General features: G+C 31.9%; 2 protein-coding genes across 3 annotated transcripts in view; one reads left to right on the top strand and one right to left on the bottom strand.

The window, feature by feature from the left end:
• Nucleotides 1-19,169, bottom strand: part of qin (tudor domain-containing protein qin) — a 663,334-nt gene that overhangs the window by 413,308 nt on the left and 230,857 nt on the right. The window lies entirely within an intron of this gene.
• LOC142221450 (uncharacterized) overlaps nucleotides 7,093-19,169 on the top strand; it is a 231,159-nt gene continuing 219,082 nt past the window's right edge. The window contains exon 1 of the mRNA XM_075291198.1: nucleotides 7,093-7,601. Within this exon, the coding sequence (XP_075147313.1) occupies nucleotides 7,553-7,601 (49 nt within the window). The 5' untranslated portion in view covers nucleotides 7,093-7,552. The remainder of the gene's footprint in view (nucleotides 7,602-19,169) is intronic.

The raw sequence follows: 19,169 nt of genomic DNA, 5'->3' as shown, positions 1-19,169 counted from the left end.
TATATATATATATATATATATATATATATATATATATATATATATATATATATATATATATATATATATATATATATATATCGATGCGTTTTTTACGTTCCTAACTGGTATACGTATTCATGTATATAATAGGGATAGTTTGTAAAAACATTTTCCAGTTATTTTTCTATTAAACAATCCAAAAAATGTACAATAATTGTTTATTGTAATCTAGTGTACACTGTTATGCTCAGGCCTACAGAATGTATGTAATTGGAGTCTTACGCATGAATCCGAAAATACAGCTGTGGAAGATTTACCTTTGAGACAGAAGGTTGATGGCAATTAGGATTGTTTAATTTGTGGCATTACAATGCGTGTCTGTGATTTAATGATAGGTAAAGAAAGTAGAACACGTAAATATAGAAATAAATCATATATTTGACGTGGACATCTGTCTTTACAAATTGGATGAATTAGGTGGTGAACATTGTGCAGCGCTGTGGAGTAGGAGTCGTAGTCTGGGAGTCTGAGCCTAAAGATTTTGCTAGAGTCGGAGTCGTAAATACTTTGGTTGACGCCGGGATGTCCCGGTGACGAGGAATGCGGCAAAGATGCGGAAGACATATCTGCAGTGCTGTGCAACATATTTGAATTTTGCTATTGGTTCTGTCGTGAGTTATGAATGTTACTTACTGATCAGTAACTGCAGCGAGTCATGAGATTTGTCGTGAATCATGCCAATTAGCGTGTTCCGAAAATTTTCCTGAGTCACGAAAATTGTGGTGAATCATGCAGGAACGTGAGGCATAAACTTTTTTAGTGCGCGAGTATAACTTTTCATTTCGTGAATGTGCGTGAACGTGAATTCCTACCCCCATGGCGTGCGTGAGTACAGATATGTCTTCGGGAATGCGCGTGAGCATAAGTGAAATTTCACTCACGTGCACATCTAAGTATATATTGACTGTAATAATAACAAAAAATTTAAAAATTCATCAAAACGTGCTACGTCTATAATTACAAAACAAACCATTTTAAAGTCACAATTGCCCAAAGTTGCCCACAGGCAACATTCTCTACCGTTCAAACGAATGGGCGTGGCGACCCGTAATTGTGGCTAGACGCTTCTTAAAGTACTTAAACATGATTAAGAGTATAAAAATATTTTTAGCGATATCTATAAAAATTCGGGGTCGAAAGGGTTAAGAAAAGTATCCCGAAAAATGACTATTTTAGCGCGATTATACGAACTTAATACCGGGTTTAAACCAAAATAAACAAAACTGTTTTATATATTTTTCTCTGATATTATTGGCTATTTTAATATATGCTATTTTAATCAATTAAAAGAAAGTTTATAATCTTTGCTTCAAAAATTGTTTCATTAAATATAGGACATCAATGTCTTTCAACTATGGAAAATGTTCCTTAAAATAAAGAAAAACATTTTTGATTTACAGAAATCGCCTTTTAATTTACTGATATATTGAAACATTAATATTTAAAATAAAAACGCTTCAAATATAAGTTAAGACTTAAGACTTTGCCTCTTTGGTTTAAAGCTTTTTTGTTGTTTTTTTTTTTGAGTCTTTTTTTTATACCCTGCTCCACACTTTGGAACAGGGTATTATAAGTTAGTGCATATGTTTGCAACACCCAGAAGGAGACTAGATAGACACATGGTGTCTGTGGCAAAAATTCTCAGGGTGGGCTCTTGAGTCGATATAGTGATGTCCGTCTGTCCGTGAACACATTTTTGTAATCAAAGTCTAGGTCGCAGTTTTAGTCCAATCGAATTTCAATTTCGAAATCAAATTTGGTACAAGTATGTGTTTTGGCTCAGAATAGATCCCTATTGATTTTGGAAGAAATCGGTTCAGATTTAGATATAGCTCCCATATATATATTTCGCCCGATATGGACTTATATGGCCCCAGAAGCCAGAGTCTTACCCCAATTTGCTTAAAATTTTGCACAAGAAGAACAATTAGTACTATAGTCAAGTGCGCCAAATTTTATTGAAATCGGTTCAGAATTAGGTATAGCTCCCATATATATCTTTCGCCCGATATGGACTAATACGGTCCCAGAAGCCAGAGTTTTACCCCAATTTGGTTGAAATTTTGCACAGGGAGTAGAATTAGCATTGTAGCTATGCGCGCCAAATTTGGTTGAAATCGGTTCAGATTTAGATATAGCTCCCATATATAGCTTTCGCCCGATTTACACTCATATGACCACGGAGGCCAATTTTTTGCTCCGATTTAGTTGAAATTTTGCACAGGGAGTAGAATTAGCATTGTTGCTATGCGTTCCAAATTTGGTTGAAATCGGTTCAGATTTAGATATATCTCCCATATATAGCTTTCGCCCGATTTACACTCATATGACCACAGAGGCCAATTTTTTGCTCCGATTTAGTTGAAATTTTGCACAGGGAGTAGAATTAGCATTGTTGCTATGCGTGCCAAATTTGGTTGAAATCGGTTCAGATTTAGATATAGCTTCAATATATAGCTTTCGGCCGATTTACACTCATATGACCACAGAGGCCAAGTTTTTGCTCCGATTTAGTTGAAATTTTGCGCAGGGAGTAGAATTAGCATTGTAGCTATGCGCGCCAAATTTGGTTGAAATCGGTTCAGATTAGATATAGCTCCCATATATAGCTTTCGCCCGATTTACACTCATATGACCACAGAGGCCAATTTTTTGCTCCGATTTAGTTGAAATTTTGCACAGGGAGTAGAATTAGCATTGTTGCTATGCGTGCCAAATTTGGTTGAAATCGGTTCAGATTTAGATATAGCTTCAATATATAGCTTTCGGCCGATTTACACTCATATGACCACAGAGGCCAAGTTTTTGCTCCGATTTAGTTGAAATTTTGCGCAGGGAGTAGAATTAGCATTGTAGCTATGCGAGCCAAATTTGGTTGAAATCGGTTCAGATTTAGATATAGCTCCCATATATAGCTTTCGCCCGATTTACACTCATATGACCACAGAGGCCAATTTTTAACTCCGATTTAGTTGACATTTTGCACAGGGAGTAGAATTAGCATTGTTGCTATGCGAGCCAAATTTGGTTGAAATCGGTTCAGATTTAGATATAGCTCCCATATATATGTTTTTCTAATTTCGACAAAAATGGTCAAAATACCAAAATTTTCCTTGTAAAATCGCCACTGCTTAGTCGAAAAGTTGTAAAAATTAATCTAATTTTCATAAACTTCTAATACATATATATCGAGCGATAAATCATAAATAAACTTTTTCGAAGTTTCCTTAAAATTGCTTCAGATTTAAACGTTTCCCATAGTTTTTTACTAACATTGTGTTCCACCCTAGTGCATTAGCCAACTTAAATTTTGAGTCTATAGATTTTGTAAAAGTCTATCAAATTCTGTCCAAATCGAGTGATATTTAAATGCATGTATTTGGGACAAACCTTTATATATAGCACCCAACACATTTGACGGATGTGATATGGTATCGAAAATTTAGATCTACAAAGTGGTGCAGGGTATAATATAGTCATCTGTGATGCGCATTCGAGACTGTTTATTGTACCTAGTATATAAAACGTACGCTAGTACATATAGTGAAATAATGACTTTATAAGCCTATCATTAGTACACTCAAAAAAAGGAACCTTCTATTTTACTAAAGCCAATTCACCTTTACATTAGTTCGTGGAATTATTACGTTTGGAAAAAGTTTCCTTTACTCTAGTATTTTTTTGCGTACGTTAGTTAAATTAACTAAAAAACGCGAAAAAAATATGCACAAATGAAGTATGCAGATTTACAAAATTCTTACTTCTCACAAAATAGTTCATTACTTCTTTAATTGTATACATTTTACTACAAATGTGCCCATCTTGAACTTCCTATGGAACTAAAGACATTCTTGCAATTTTGAACTCCAATTGTTTCCTTCAAACTGCAAAGTTTTCTTTAGCAAGTGAAAAAAATAATTATCTCTAATAAATTTTCTTGAATTTGTCGAAAAATATTTAATTACTTTTGTGGTATCAGCGTTTGTAATACTGTTTAGTTAAAATTTTCTAAAAATAATCTAAATTTTCTAAAATTAAACAAAAGTTTTCCTCGTGGTGGGTTCACTATTTTTTCAGTTTAGTTTTTTTTAATGGTGTCTGGAAATTTTGAATTAAGAAAACATTTTCTTAGCTTTATTAATATGTCGCGAAAAAGGAATGAAAATTCCATAAATGAAACCTGTATCCTATTTCCAATTCTCTCGGTCCTAGATTTAAAGCTGGATAGGTCCCTAAAAAATGTTTTTATTGTGAAAAAGGGATCCCGTTCCGTACAGTACCCTAGTACAAACTCATGATTCATGTTCGGGAGAACATGGCAAATCTTATTGTGAAATGCTGCCAAATGTATAATCAGAATGTAAAACATAATTTATGATTATAAAAAATTGAAATTGAAAAATTGAGTATATGAAAAACAAACATTAACTGTGTCTGTTATTTCAATTTGCATTTTCGCATAAAACATTTTATACTTTTGAGTTGATGTAACTATAAAATTATTGCTAACCAAACACAATATTTCTTTCTGTATTTTACAAATAAAAATAATAAAATTTTTTAATCCAAGCAATTTTCATCAATTATATTTGCAAATAACAACAAACAGACCATTAGCAATAACTGTAGTGTTTTTCTTTACATGCTTTATTTACATTCGCATTTTTTACGATCCCACTCCAATGTGCAACAACGTTTATTAACTCTCAATTCATCACGGTTGGCAACATTGTTTATAAGCCAACCAAGACGTTCGATCTCATATTTTCTTAGTGCTCTGTTTATGTTTTGCTGGTTAGTGAGAGTGCTCACGTTCACTTTTTATGGCAACGTTTAATCCATGCTTGTAGCCATGAACATTGTACTATTCACCACTTTTGTTTACCAAACAGTCTTCATTCAATCGTCGTATGGTGTGTATCGTTGCCCACTAAGTTAAAATTGTCGTGAAGCATCGGAAAGTGGTCGATGGTGCGAGATAGAAGCACATCATTGTTGATATCCCAAAGTAATTGACAGAAAAAGAAAAGAAAACAAAATATCACAAAGAAGCTACTCCTCATACATATGACATGAGCATATACTGTATGCATTTACCGTTAATGTTAATTCTATGTCATCTAAAATAGTTCCAATTAAGTTCGTTGATTCCACCATTAACTTCGGTTTCGGTTGGCAGCATGCGTCTTAAGTCTTTAAACTATTGCATGTGTCTTAAGTCTTCGAATGTTTTGTGATTGTGAATGCTTTGTCGATCGCAAATATTAAACAATGCACGTGTGAATAGGTCACAGTAATCATGATACTTACATTGAAAATGCAGTTCAACATCGAATATGAGTTATAAGTGCAATGAAGGAATATATTAACGGAATTTGGCATGCTGTTCATGACGATAGATTTGTGTTTCATTGAAACATTTATTAAACGTGAATATTTGGCGGTTCATTAATACTAATTGGGACATAGTATTTTGTAATTGATATTGTGTAACTTTTTAATACAAATTTGGCGTGCATACGAAAAATTAGTTTTAGTTTAACAACTGGAGTGACTTACATAATACATACATATTCAAATCGCTTGTCTGAGAATAAGAAGAGGCGGGAAGACCATATGTTCTCTTGCAACACAGATGTAATAGCTGCCCGCTAAATACGCCGTGTGGTTACTCAATATTGCGCCACCACTTAATTCTAATTCTTGAAAAAAAAATCTTCTAAAGTGAACGAATTACACTTACACAGAAAAACAGCTTTGCCCGATTCCAAAGATTTTGTTTTTACACTAATGTTTTTGGTATTGATTCCGATCCAAAACACGGAGAATTGAAGTAAGGATACCTTTAAGACAAGGACAAGAAAAAAAGAACTTTATATAAGAAAAATGTGTATTCTATGCTAAGCAAAATTCGCATTCGTATTTTAAGGACAAGAAATGTTTGACCTCACGACAATATATTTTTCAGTGTAGTTTAGTTGAAGTTATTTATATACAAAGGTCGAAAATCAACTTGTTTGCAAAAACAAAGTTGAATAAATACAAACTTTCAATAACTTTAAATAATAGCAAAAGTTTGAAAATTTTCCCCAAGTCGACTTTTCCAAAATTTTAAAAAAAGTGGCAAGACCAAATTTTGCAATTTTTAAAAATTTTGCGAAAATTTGAATAATATCGGTCCACTGAATGTATGAATTTAATAAGGGCTCCTTGGTGGAAAAAAAGTGTTTCAACTAATTCATCTTCATGAGTATGTAGTAGGTGCCAAAAACAACAATACTTTTCATTCGGCCGAAGTTATCGGTTCAATACGTTCATGTCGCATTAAGTCTTCAGATGTGACTCTATTTCAGTATATCTGATTTTATAAAAATTATATTTTTTTATTACTTTTGCGATTCCTAACACTAAGTAAAAACGGCTTCAACAATTGTAGCTCGTATAATTTCAAAAACTCATGTGCTTCATAGAGAGGGATGCCACTTAGACAATAGCTTTGCAACACAAATTTCGTTTGTCTCAACTGTTTTTGTTCGTGTACTTAGAAGTTTATTGTATTAAACAATACCAGCACACACACAGACATATATAAAGTAATCGAAATTGCTCATGTCGAAAATCAACTTGTTTGCAAAAACAAAGTTGAATAAATACAAAGTCCAACTTTCAATAATAGCAACAGTTTGAAAATTTTCCCCAAGTCGACTTTTCCAAAATTTTAAAAAAGTCGCAAGACCATATTTTGCAATTTTTAAAAATTTTGCGAAAATTTGAATAATATCGGTCCACTGAATGAATGAATTTAATATGGCTCCTTGGTGGATAAAAAAGTGTTTCAACTAATTCATCTTCATGAGTATGTAGTAGGTGCCAAAAACGACAATACTTTTCATGCGGCCGAAGTTATCGGTTCAATACGTTAATGTCGCATTAAGTCTTCAGATGTGACTCTATTTCAGTATATCTGATTTTATAAAAATTATATATTTTTTTTTATTACTTTTTCCATTCCTAACTCTAAGTAAAAACGGCTTCAACAATTGTAGCTCGTATAATTTCAAAAACTCATGTGCTTCATAGAGAGGGATGCCACTTAGACAATAGCTTTGCAACACAAATTTCGTTTGTCTCAACTGTTTTTGTTCGTGTACTTAGAAGTTTATTGTATTAAACAATACCAGCACACACACAGACATATATAAAGTAATCGAAATTGCTCATGTTATTGCAAAAAAACGAAATGATTTTCTACTGTATGCCTAAAATATCAAAGTGTTACAATTCTCCAATACATTTAAAATCGCCTCTAAAATAATGATAGTAAAAAACGAAAAATAGACAAAAAAAATAATAATAATCAAAATCAACCAAACATACAACAAATAAATTCAATAAAACGTTGCAGCAGCTGGACACGACGACGGATAATTGCTCTTAAAGCCAAAACTTTGCCAGAGTCAACTGCAAGAATAGCAACAATTTTAACAATAACCTCATCAGCGAAAACATTATGGTTGCGGTCAATTGGTGGTGGCTCTGTTTGACGTTGCCATTCGGAGGTAAGTACGATTGATCTTAATATGAAAAAGAAAAAATGATGCAATTGGCAATTGAAGACATTATCAGTTTAATAGTTGATACGTAAAATATGCGTATACAGTGAAACCTATCAGAAGTGTACACTCAGGCTCCCCTACATTTTGCCCACATTTGGGAGGTGTTCACTTATGAGAGGTTAATTTTAAAGTGTTAATATAGCAAGCTTCTCATGAAAATTGTCCACTTTTAAGAGGTGTCCGGTTTCCAGAGTGTCCAAGTTTGAGAGATGTCACTGTATACAATAGGATAAGTAAACGATTCCGAACGGGCTGATAAACAAAGCTTTCATTAATGTAAAAACAAAATAAAAAATTAATAATATTGCCAATAAATAAACTTAAAATTACGATAGATAATTAATGATATTGGTCCTGGACAAGCCTAACGCCAACACTCTATACACTGTACAGTAGATAGGGTCACGAAAAAAAAGTTGATGCGGTCACCCCCCATATTCGAAGACAATTTCAGAACACCAAAACTTTTTTTTTTCGTGCACCCTACGAAATACAATTTATTGTGCTGTGTCGTCATTTGAAGTCCGATCGAAAAGAAACGCATATCGTTGTTCGAGGTTGATCAGGGGCTATATTTCGTGCATTGGTCATTTTTGACTCCTACGTCAAATTTGATTTTTAATTTTTTTATTTCGCTTCGTATACCGCTATGATGCCCATTTCTTATAACCATTATAAAGATCTTAACAAAATATGAAACTTTTGCTTTTGAAGTATTTACTTATATTCATAAACAAAAAAGTTACAGAGATTTTAAAAAGTCAATACGTCACCCTACACACCACCAAATAGTTTTTGCTGTGTTGCCATGATGTCCGATCGAAACCACATGCACATCGTTATTCACATCTACGAAATTAATTTATAAGGCATTTAGAACACAAAACCAGTTTATCCGTAAATTACTAACGGTACCTTTGTATACATACTCGTTGTTTGCACTACGGCATTTTCTGCGTTTCTTTTCGATCGGACATCAAATGTCGACACAGCACAATAAATTGTATTTCGGGGGGTCGTAGGGTGCACGGAAAAAAAGTTTTGGTGTTCTGAAATTGTCTTCGAATATGCTACAAAACTGAGGGGTGACCGCATCAACTTTTTTTTTCCTTTAGGCCGTGACCCTATCTACTGTACACCAAATCATATAATCATATCGCTATAAACAGGGTTTCATTATAAGTCTGCTGTATGTGCTTTTTCAAAATAACTGTATGCCGATTGCGAATAATATATGAAACATAAAGAAAAATAAAAACACGATAGTTTTAGTATTTTCAATATATAACAAAGCAGGAGGCTTTATTGGTAATTTTAAATGTAAACAAAATATAATTGCCAACGATATGGAGATATATTTTACAACCGCACCAATTGGATATACGATATCGAGTGTGAGAGTAAAGTAGTATAGAAATGAGTACTATTAATCCAAAATCGAGTAAATCAAATTAACTTTATACGTTCCGATTTAAGTCAAAAGTGCTCAATTTGGAAGTTGTAATTTAAAAGGTAGGATCTTCTCATACAAACACTCATTTCTATTGGCAAAAAATTGAGCAAGAAACACGAAAGTCGTTCATGAAATCACGAACGCCCGTGGACGAAACCGTGAACGTTTCCGTTACGATTTTGGAATGTAATTTTTTCTATTAGTGCATTACAACCTCTTAATGAATCCTATGCGTGTGTGTAGCTTTGTCAGATACTTCTGGTGAAAAATCGTCAAATTTAAATAATATTTTATGAATCATTTATGTTATGTTCCGATTTTGATCAATGGTATGTCTATTGCGATGTTTTTTTTTTTTTTTTGCTTTATATACAATTTCTTAGAAGAAACAACTTCTAAATAGTTCAAATAGAAAAATACTTGGAGTTAGGGGAGAAAGACGAATTTCGATTACCTTCCTCAAGTATGCCGGAATTGCCCATGTTTTATTGAACTACGTGGTGAATTTACATCACAATATTATACAAATACTCTCATCCTGAATTGAACGTTCTGTGGAGAATGATATATTACTTTCTTCAAAGTTTGCAATCAAATATGTCATAATAGTAGTATTAAGTATTTCTTTGACTATGGTTTTCCACTGCCATTTTTGAATTTGAAATTGAAATTTTCATTTTTACAAACTTTTGCAAACATGACGCTACTTTTTCAAAATTAGCAAAATTGTATTTTTTGAATCGAATACTAACTTGCATACACAAGGTCGTGGGTTCGATTCCTGCTTTGACCAAAATGTTCTCTCTAAGTGGTTTCACTGCAATGTGGAACGCCGTTCGGACTCGGCTATAAAAAGGAGGTCCCTTGTCATTGAGCTTAAAATGGAATCGGGCAGCACTCAGTGATAAGAGAGAAGTTCACCAATGTGGTATCACAATGGACTGAATAGTCTAAGTGAGCCTGATACATCGGGCTGCCACCTAACCTAACCTAACCTAACCTAACCTAACCTAACAACAATTATGAACAAAAGTTAAACAAGAAATGAAATTAGGAGATATTTGTTACAAGTCCTCAAAATACCACCAAGATAACCAAAAGCGGAAAAATTGAAATTTTCACCTGTTTTGCAAACTTTTGCAAAAAAAGACGCTACTTTTTCAAAGTTAGCAAAATTTTATTTTTTGAATTGAAAGCTGACAACAAATATTAAACAAAGTTATTTAAAAAAACGAGTCAAAATTGTAAAAAAAAATTAAATTTAATAAACTGTTCCCATAGCCGAGGGGCCAAATGTAGAGGTTTTTCAATAGGGTTCCGGTCCACCTAGGGTCTCAAAATTTCGCTCACTATTTTTCAATATTTCGGCTTTAACCATATCAAATGTCAAAGAGCAATCTATAACCGTTCCCAAAAGACGGATATTTTGCTATTTGTGTTATCTCACCCCTCTACGCGAAGGAGTGGTCCGATCTGTACCAAGCTTCACAGTTTTCATTGTTTTGATCATCAACAAGTCCCTTCAAAGTTTCGCTTTCCTACGATGCCTCCTATTTTTGTCCATTCGTTGTATGGTATCGAATCACTGTGCGGCTACTCGCTGAATAAAACTCAAACTTCAAGCAATAGGTCGAAGTCAATTCTTGAAAAATACAAACTCAATCTGGTATGCCACGGAAACCAAAGGTTCAGTTTATCAGTGAATACAATACACCTTATTCCACTGCCACATATATTCTCTGACACTTTTTATAAGTGTATCTCGACATGCATATATGTATCACTTAAGACGAAATTAACGCCGAACATAAATAAGTGGATAAGCATTTGTTTTCAAGAAAGATGAACTATTACTTGCCACTCACTTGCGCACTTCCAATAATATTGTCCTGGACAGTTGGAAACAGGCTAAAATGGAATCATAACAAGCAAGAAATTCAATTTTCATTTCACTTTGATTATGATGGTTCGTGATAAATTAAAAAGCGAAAGGAAAATTACCCATAGCACATTTATGTTTATTTAAAGAAATACCAGTATATAGTGAAATAAGCTACATTGACATTAAATCAAGGTTGAGCTAAGTCGAGTTTACCCAGTGCAAGTTGTAAATCCTGTTTAGAAAGGCAGTATTTATAACAAATAGCGCTGTCTGTCGATAGGATTTAGCCACACAGTTTTATAGTTTTTTTGTTTTATTTTTGGTCGCCGTACGTAGGCTAAAAAAATACAGTGGACGGCCCCCGTTTCAATTATTTGAAATTGTCTATTTTTTAATTTATGTGAATAGGATGCATACACGTTAAACAAATATTTTGAACATGGCCACACAATCATTTAATGCTTATCTAACCATAATGTCCATAGTTCTTGAAATTGTTATACGTATCGCCAATGGAGGTGTACTACCTTTGTCATTATATTTGTGACGCAAAGAAACATTTGTCTGGGAATATAAAGTATATATTCTAGGTTGTGGTGAAATTCTGAGACGATCTAGCCGAATTCATGTGTTCGTCCGTGTTTACGTCTGCTTGAAACTTGCTCTAGGTAGCAACTGGAAATTTCAATTACCCTTTTTAAGTGACTTAGTCTATCAAATTTGATTAAAAAGTTAATTGTATCATTTAATTTATTAATTGAAAAAAATCTTCAACTTCAATCAACATTTTAATAGGAAATATTTTGGTCATATTTTTTCTGTGTATTAAATCTGTATCCTCTAAAGAACAGCTTGTCCGGTTCCAAAGGTTTTGTCCCTGTACTAATGATGTGGGTATTGATTCCGAGCCAACGAATCGGAGAATTGAAGTATATTTAAATTAAAATTTTAATTTATTCGTTTTTTATGTACTTTTTTTGATGTACTCTCAAAGTCCTTTAAAACGAGATAACGACGACTGCTTCAAAATAAAGTATTTTTGACTCAAGATACAGAAAGCCAACAAATTTAAAGACGATTTCATTCATTAAAAAAATCTGTATTATTAAAGCCATGTTGACCTTAGACAAGCAACCTTTTATTTCATGATAAGGTACCCATTTCTTTCACTTAACTACACAAAAAAAAATATGAATTTGTACATAAATTTGTACATTTTCATAAGTCTATGGACTTCTCCATAAAATAGATGTACGTTTACGCAATACGTTTTTTCGTAAATACATGTTATTAAATTATGAAATGTTTATTAATGTGCATGAACTCTTTCATAAAATTAATGAAACTTCACATAATACAGTACAGAAACAACGTAAACAGAGGCGACGTAAATCTGCTGTATATCCAAAAATACTGGTTTTCTCTTAGCATAAGAGAGCCACAATATAAAGTTACTCTCATATGTATACAATACAAGCATATAATACGAGACAAAAAATAAACAACGTTTTTGAAGGCAACTCGTGTACACTGTCAGAAAAATATGTTTTTCATATGTTCCGATATAAACAAAATGTGTTTCGGCAGAATTTTTAAAACACAATATATTTAAGTGTAAAAATATAATGTTCCTAAACTAGCATAAAATGTTTGGGAAACATATGTTTAATATGTTAGAATATATTATGTTTGGGCATGAATGTTTCATAGAAATTATATGTGTGAATGTAAACATATATAAATTGACAAATTTCGAGTAAATGTATATATGCTGTGATATTTTATTCAGAGAGCGACAGAGAGAGAGAGTGTGAGAGAGAGTATAGAGAAAGAAATAGAGATGGAAACCGGGAGGGTTCACGACAATTTGATATGCTTTAGTCTAAATATTATTTATTTTGAATAATAAAATGAGTATTCGGAGTAAAGAGAATAGCCATTCGGAACCAAGAGAATAGACATTTGAAAAAACAGCATATGTTTTTGTCTTGAGAGCAGCATTTTATGTATGTGTGGGCATGTGTTTTGTTTATCATTTTGGAATTATGGACAAAAGAAATTGGAACGCACGACGAGTAAGTCAAAATATTCAGACAAAGGAAATTTAAAAAACAGTGCAAACTATATAAAAATTACAAAGGGATCTTCATAAAGAATAACGAAAGGGTTGTTAACAATTAAACAGAAAAATGTATAAAACAAAGTTTAGTTCCTCGTTATTAATAAGTCGTCCAAGAGAAGTTGACGGATACTTAAAAAAACGGGTATTAATTTAGAGTTTTGCCTCTAAAATTATTTTTCATTTTAGTGGCAAAACTCGAATCTCTAAAAGCAGAATAACATTACAATTTTTTTTGTCAAATTGTATTATAACTTGGTGGGGAATGATCCAAAGCAACAATGAAATTATTCGTTAATAAAAATGCATATTTATTTGTATTTCTAAATACGATCAATTTTAAATGCATTCAAAATGGTGTTAAATGCTAGTAAAAAATAGTTCGCACCTAAATAAATTTATGAGTATATTGTAAAATTATTTATGTTTATACTAGACTTCACGTTCTTTTGTTAGAGTTTTTGAATTTCTTCAAAAATTTCAAACTTTTATATCAAAAACATTTTGTTGTTAGTTTTACAATAAAAAAATAATATTTTATCCAAAAGCTCAGTCCATTTCGCACTGTTCTTTTCTGACTGTAAATCTTTAATAACCCACATTTCGAAGTTTCATTGTAAAAATGTAATATTGTAAAATGTAATGTCGAACATCTTTTCGGAGTTTTTGGAATATATGTAAAAAAAAATTTGGGGTTCGGTCGGAGCAGGGATTGAGCCCACGACCCTTTACTTGCAAGGTGGACATGCTAACCATTGCACCACGTGGTCAACAAATTTATGTTTCTGTTAAATAATGTTTTGTTTGCACCAGCTCGTGGGCGCCGAAAACTATGCTATATAAATATAACTTTTAACGATAATTGTCTATTGATAACAATAACAGCTACGTAGCCCAGTGGCTTACAAACTGTATGGTCCTCGGTTCGATTCTCCGTCCAGGTGAAAGGTAAAATTTAACAAATTTATAAAATTGAATAATTTCTTCAAAATTGTTTGTATTACAGAAAAATATGCTTCCAAACACATAATACGTTCACATAAAATATATGTTTCGGACATATCCAATAATATGTTAGAGAAGCGATTTTTTGAGGGTGTATTTACTGTGTTAGGATTTTTCAGGGCCGTTTGAGTCGCCGTCGTGATTCGAAGATTATATATTGCTGGAAAAGATTCACGAAACAAAATAATATTAACTGGAAGCGTTGGTGCTCATGTTTATAAGTAATATAAAATATTATAAAAGCATGTTCTTTACTTACTGGGCTTTAATGCGGTTTTTAATAAATAGGTTCACACATTTTCAATTATCAATTATGCAAGAATTAGGGGGAAAATTCCAAGAGAAAAGTTACATTTACGGCGTAATGTTTTAAGCATATATTATGTAAAAGTAAAAATTTTTCAATGTCGAAAAATATGTATATTTCATTTATAATAGTAAAAATTTCATTTATATTATGTATACGATCATAGTCAATGAAAACTTGTATTTTTAAATTATGAAGTTTTTTCATACAATTTATGAATTCCGTGTTTGGCAAATTTTTGTGAACACTGTTCATAAAATAAATGTATTATTTTTTCTTTATCTTTAATCCAAAGGTTCAATATTTCAGTTAATTTGAAGAATATTTCCTGAAATCATTTTTTTTTCTTTTCGATAAAGAATTTATTTTAAAGCCATATAGCTCTAACGGCATGCAGCACAAATGTAATGAAACATATATTATATATATTATATTTTTTTGATTTTAAATTATATTTTGTATTTTAAAAAAATTATTGCTTGTCTTAATATTTAGGATCCATGATTGAACTTTTTTCTCAGTAAAACGATGACGAGAGAGTTTGGGAAGACCAGAATGATATGACAAGATCATTCGTATTTAGATAACACAAAGTCATTGACTTTCAATCCCAGCAAAAAAATTTGGAAGTTCTTCCAAAGGCACAACTTTAGAAGCACTTCCAGATGATGCACTCCCAATGATGTTCCTTATTTTAACAACCCAGGAAGTTCTTTTCATTCAGTTTTTTATAACGTGGGGTTTTCTTATTTTTTTAATGGGTAATTTTAACTTTTTTTGTTTCAAATAGGTTAAAAACAGAGTAAGAATTCATAAAATGGTACAAATCATTTAAATTTTGTCGAAAAAAATGCTAAATCCAATCTGAAAAAATTGTGAATTTTTGAAAATATTTGAGGTCAAACGTTTCCGACAAGCGTTAGAATCCATTAAAAATTATAAAAAATTATAAAAATTATTTATTTGACAAAATATCACAGGCTTTTTTTATTTACATCCAAAACATTGAATTCGGATCACACCAAAAGAAGTAATGCAAATTCAGTGAAACGGCTGTTGAAAGGGAGGATTTCCGTCCTATGACAAGCCCATGTTAAATTCATCGCTTCTGCGTCAATTTTGCACCACTTCCGGATCCAAGAAGAACATTTTCATTACTTTTTTGGTGACGCTTTTTTTGCTGGGATAGTGATATTCGGGATAAAATTATTCAAGCGCTAACCTTCTTAATTATCAAGACTTTTGTTTGTGCCACAACAAGTTTTTGTTTGCCGTTTCTTTCTTCTTGTTTCTTAATTAATGCGTCAAAATTATTAACTAAATTGAATTGATTACAGAAACTATTATGAAAATTGCTCCTTTTCCTTTTTATCCATGGAAACACTTCAAGGGTGTTGATTGGAAGTTTTGTTTTTTTTTTTTTTCAAGTTTAGCTCAATAGCTGAAGTCCTTACCTAAAATGGTCATACATGCCATTTATGTGAGCACTGAAACAAGGCAACTAAGTCAATCGTAACAATTAATTAGGTTGCTAAGAAAAGTTGATTTGTTCATATGGATTAAGTCTGGTGGTCAGGGAAAACTATCGGCTAATTAAACCCAAGCCAATATTGGAAACAATAATGAGGTACATTTTTGGCAAGATCAAAACGAACGTGTCATGGCAAGATCGATTTAGATAGCACAAAGTCATTGACATTCAATCGTGGTCTTCGGGATAAAATTATTCCAGCGCTCACATTCCTAATGACCAAGGCTTTGGCTGGCCACAATAAGCTTTTCTTGAACAAGCGTTCGGTTCCTGCCTCTTTCTGTACGTTCACCATAGATAAGTGAAACCACTTGACCACCTTAACAACTTTGATTAGTCGGGAAAACATTTCGATTTGCATCGAAAGTGAAACTTTTTCTCTTATGGCAACGAAATTACCATTACATCCATTTAAATAAAATATGGTTTGACGTTGAGATTAAAAAAAATAGACATCTACAATTTATTCCAAAACAGTTAATTTTTTGTTTGATAGAGGTGCACCATTAGTCTCAGCGTGGAATCGTTGTTTAATACACAAACTTCAGTTACCACACGTCAATCTGGCAGATGCATTAGCAAATCTTGCTTTCATCATTTGGCACTGTCGCCACATTTAAATATTTATTGACAAGCAATTACTTATGGCAAAGAAAAACTCGGAATAATTGATGTTAAAAATAACAACAACAACAACTTAGTCCTAAATATGCGGAACAATTAAGATCTCCTGCTATTATACCAGTTTCCAAATTAAAATATACTTATCCAGTTCCAAGGAGTTTTTCTTAACCTAAATTATTTCTGCATTGATTTTTTTTTGTATGCTTTTGTATTCAAGATACAATAAATTCGAATTGGAAGTTGATTGATTTAATATTGAAGAATTTTTGAGATTTATACAAACACCTGGAGATACATTAGGACCATTTGAATTTTTCAATATAAAAAGGATATATTTCCACCGTAAAGTCAAATCACCGAGCACGGCTTCAGCGAAAAGTGTATCAACTTTTGGTCCATACAACATTTTGTTATCACACTCAAGAAAAAATTAAATCTCCAAGACACTAAAGCCTCTTTCAAATGTCTATAACATGAGAAAGTTTCCTGTACTATAATAACCCAGCAAAGAAGAATTGGAAGTTGTTCCACAAACATTTCTTTTTAAGAGCATCCCGGGGTACCCCATCAATTTATCCCACTTCCGGCGAAGTTCTTTTGGACCATTTTTGGAAAATACGCCATTGGCGATTTAAAGTCAAAATTTAAATTTTGGACCATTCAATGTCGCAAAAAGAAAAGAAAAATCAACAAAATTTGAAGTCTATTGACTTTTTCACTTCCAAGGAAGTTCTTTTGAGAAGATTGAATTTTCAAGTTTTTTTGCGTTTAAATGGACAAAATATATTTCTACAAAAGTATTCACCGAAAATAGCAAAAAAAACGCAGTCTTTTATTTGATAACATAATTTCCAGCTGGTAAGATTTTAACATGTGTTCTTTATTCATTCATAAGAACTTCCAAGGCAAAACTTCTAAAGCAATGTAAAGGATCCGAAACGAAGTACTTCCGTACTATGACACCTTTTTTTGAGCTTTCAAAAAAGTAGTTTGGATATCCAGCTTGTGACCCGGAAGTATTTCCAATGAATTTTACATTATATTCAATGAATTTTACAAGTGAAAAAAAAACAGTTAATATTGTCTAATAAATTTTCTAGAATTTGTCCAAAAATTAAAGTTTAGCTAAAATTTTCTAAAATTAGCATACATTTTCCTTCCTTGTGGCTCACATTTTTTTGGTATAGAGAAGTACGTCTTCTAGTACGTGGGAAATGTTACTTTTATTTTTTGTCAGTTTTGGATTTTGAAGAAAATAACTGAACTGCCCAATGGTGAGCAACTTGAACTAAGTTATTGTACAACGTTGTTCTTACAAATATTTAACTGTTAAATTTTACTTCATATATAAACACATAAACTCTCAAAAAAATTACTTAGATCTAAAGATATTGACCTTTACTTAAGTATTTTTGTATTGATATCGAGCAAACGACTAGGATTCTTTTAAAAAAAATATTTTTGGGAAAATACTTTTCGAATTCAATCGCGAAATTGTGCAATTATTTTTTTAATTGAAACTGCTTCAAATACAAAATTATAGCATCAATCACATAAATAATTAAAACTAAAATTTATAAATGGTTATAAATAGTTTTTTTCTGTACTTTCAATTAATTTTAAAATTGATTCAATTAAAAATTTATAAAAATGTTGTTGTTGTTTTTTGATTTCACCTTAAAACCATACATTGACTAAACTACAAGCTTAACCAACAGAGGAAAAGAATGTTTGACAAATTTATTTGGACAAAGCCCTATAGACTGCAAGATGGTCGGATGGACGCACGTTTCGGAATTACCACATTCCTCATCAGCATCCTCTACTGTTGGTTAAGCTACACTTGTAGTTTAGTCAATGTAGGGTTTTAAGCTGAAATCAAAAAAAAAAAAAAAAAAAAAAAAACAATGATTAAAGTACAAAAACAAAACAAAACTAATTTATAAAAATGTTCTAATTGAAGCAGTCAATTATTTATTGAGCTACACTTTTTTCCTCAAATTAATTAGTTGCATTCATTACTTGTTGTAATATATTTTTTTTTTCGAAATTTTACACGAGTGCATACGGATTTTTGTTTAGATTTGAGATAAATTTTAATGAAGCAATGAACATTGGTTTGGAAAATTCATAAATATAAACTCTGATAAATTTCAAGAAAAAACAAGTATATACGGCCGTAAGTTCGGCCAGGCCGAATCTTATGTACCCTCCACCATGGATTGCGTAGCAACTTCTACTAAAGGCTGTCATCCACAATCGAATTACTTGGGTTGCGATAACACTTGTCGATGGCAAGGTATCGTAAAACTTTTTAACACTGTCTTCTAAATTGTAAGTTGGCCCATACGGGGTATATATTAAACAAAAAAAGGCCGATTAAATACGTATATAATCTAGTTTGACAAAATTTTCTATAGAAATAAAATTTTGACAAAATTTTCTATAGAAATGAAACCTTGACAAAATTTTCTATAGAAATAAAATTTTGACAAAATTTTCTATAGAAATAAAAATTTGACAAAATTTTCTATAGAAATAAAAACTTGACAACATTTTCTATAGAAATAAAATGTTGACAAAATTTTCT

This window comes from Haematobia irritans, chromosome 1, assembly GCF_050003625.1.
Source record: "Haematobia irritans isolate KBUSLIRL chromosome 1, ASM5000362v1, whole genome shotgun sequence".
Lineage (NCBI taxonomy): Eukaryota > Metazoa > Arthropoda > Insecta > Diptera > Muscidae > Haematobia > Haematobia irritans.
The sequence above is the reverse complement of the archived record's forward strand: the minus strand, read 5'-3'. Positions and strand labels throughout refer to the sequence as shown.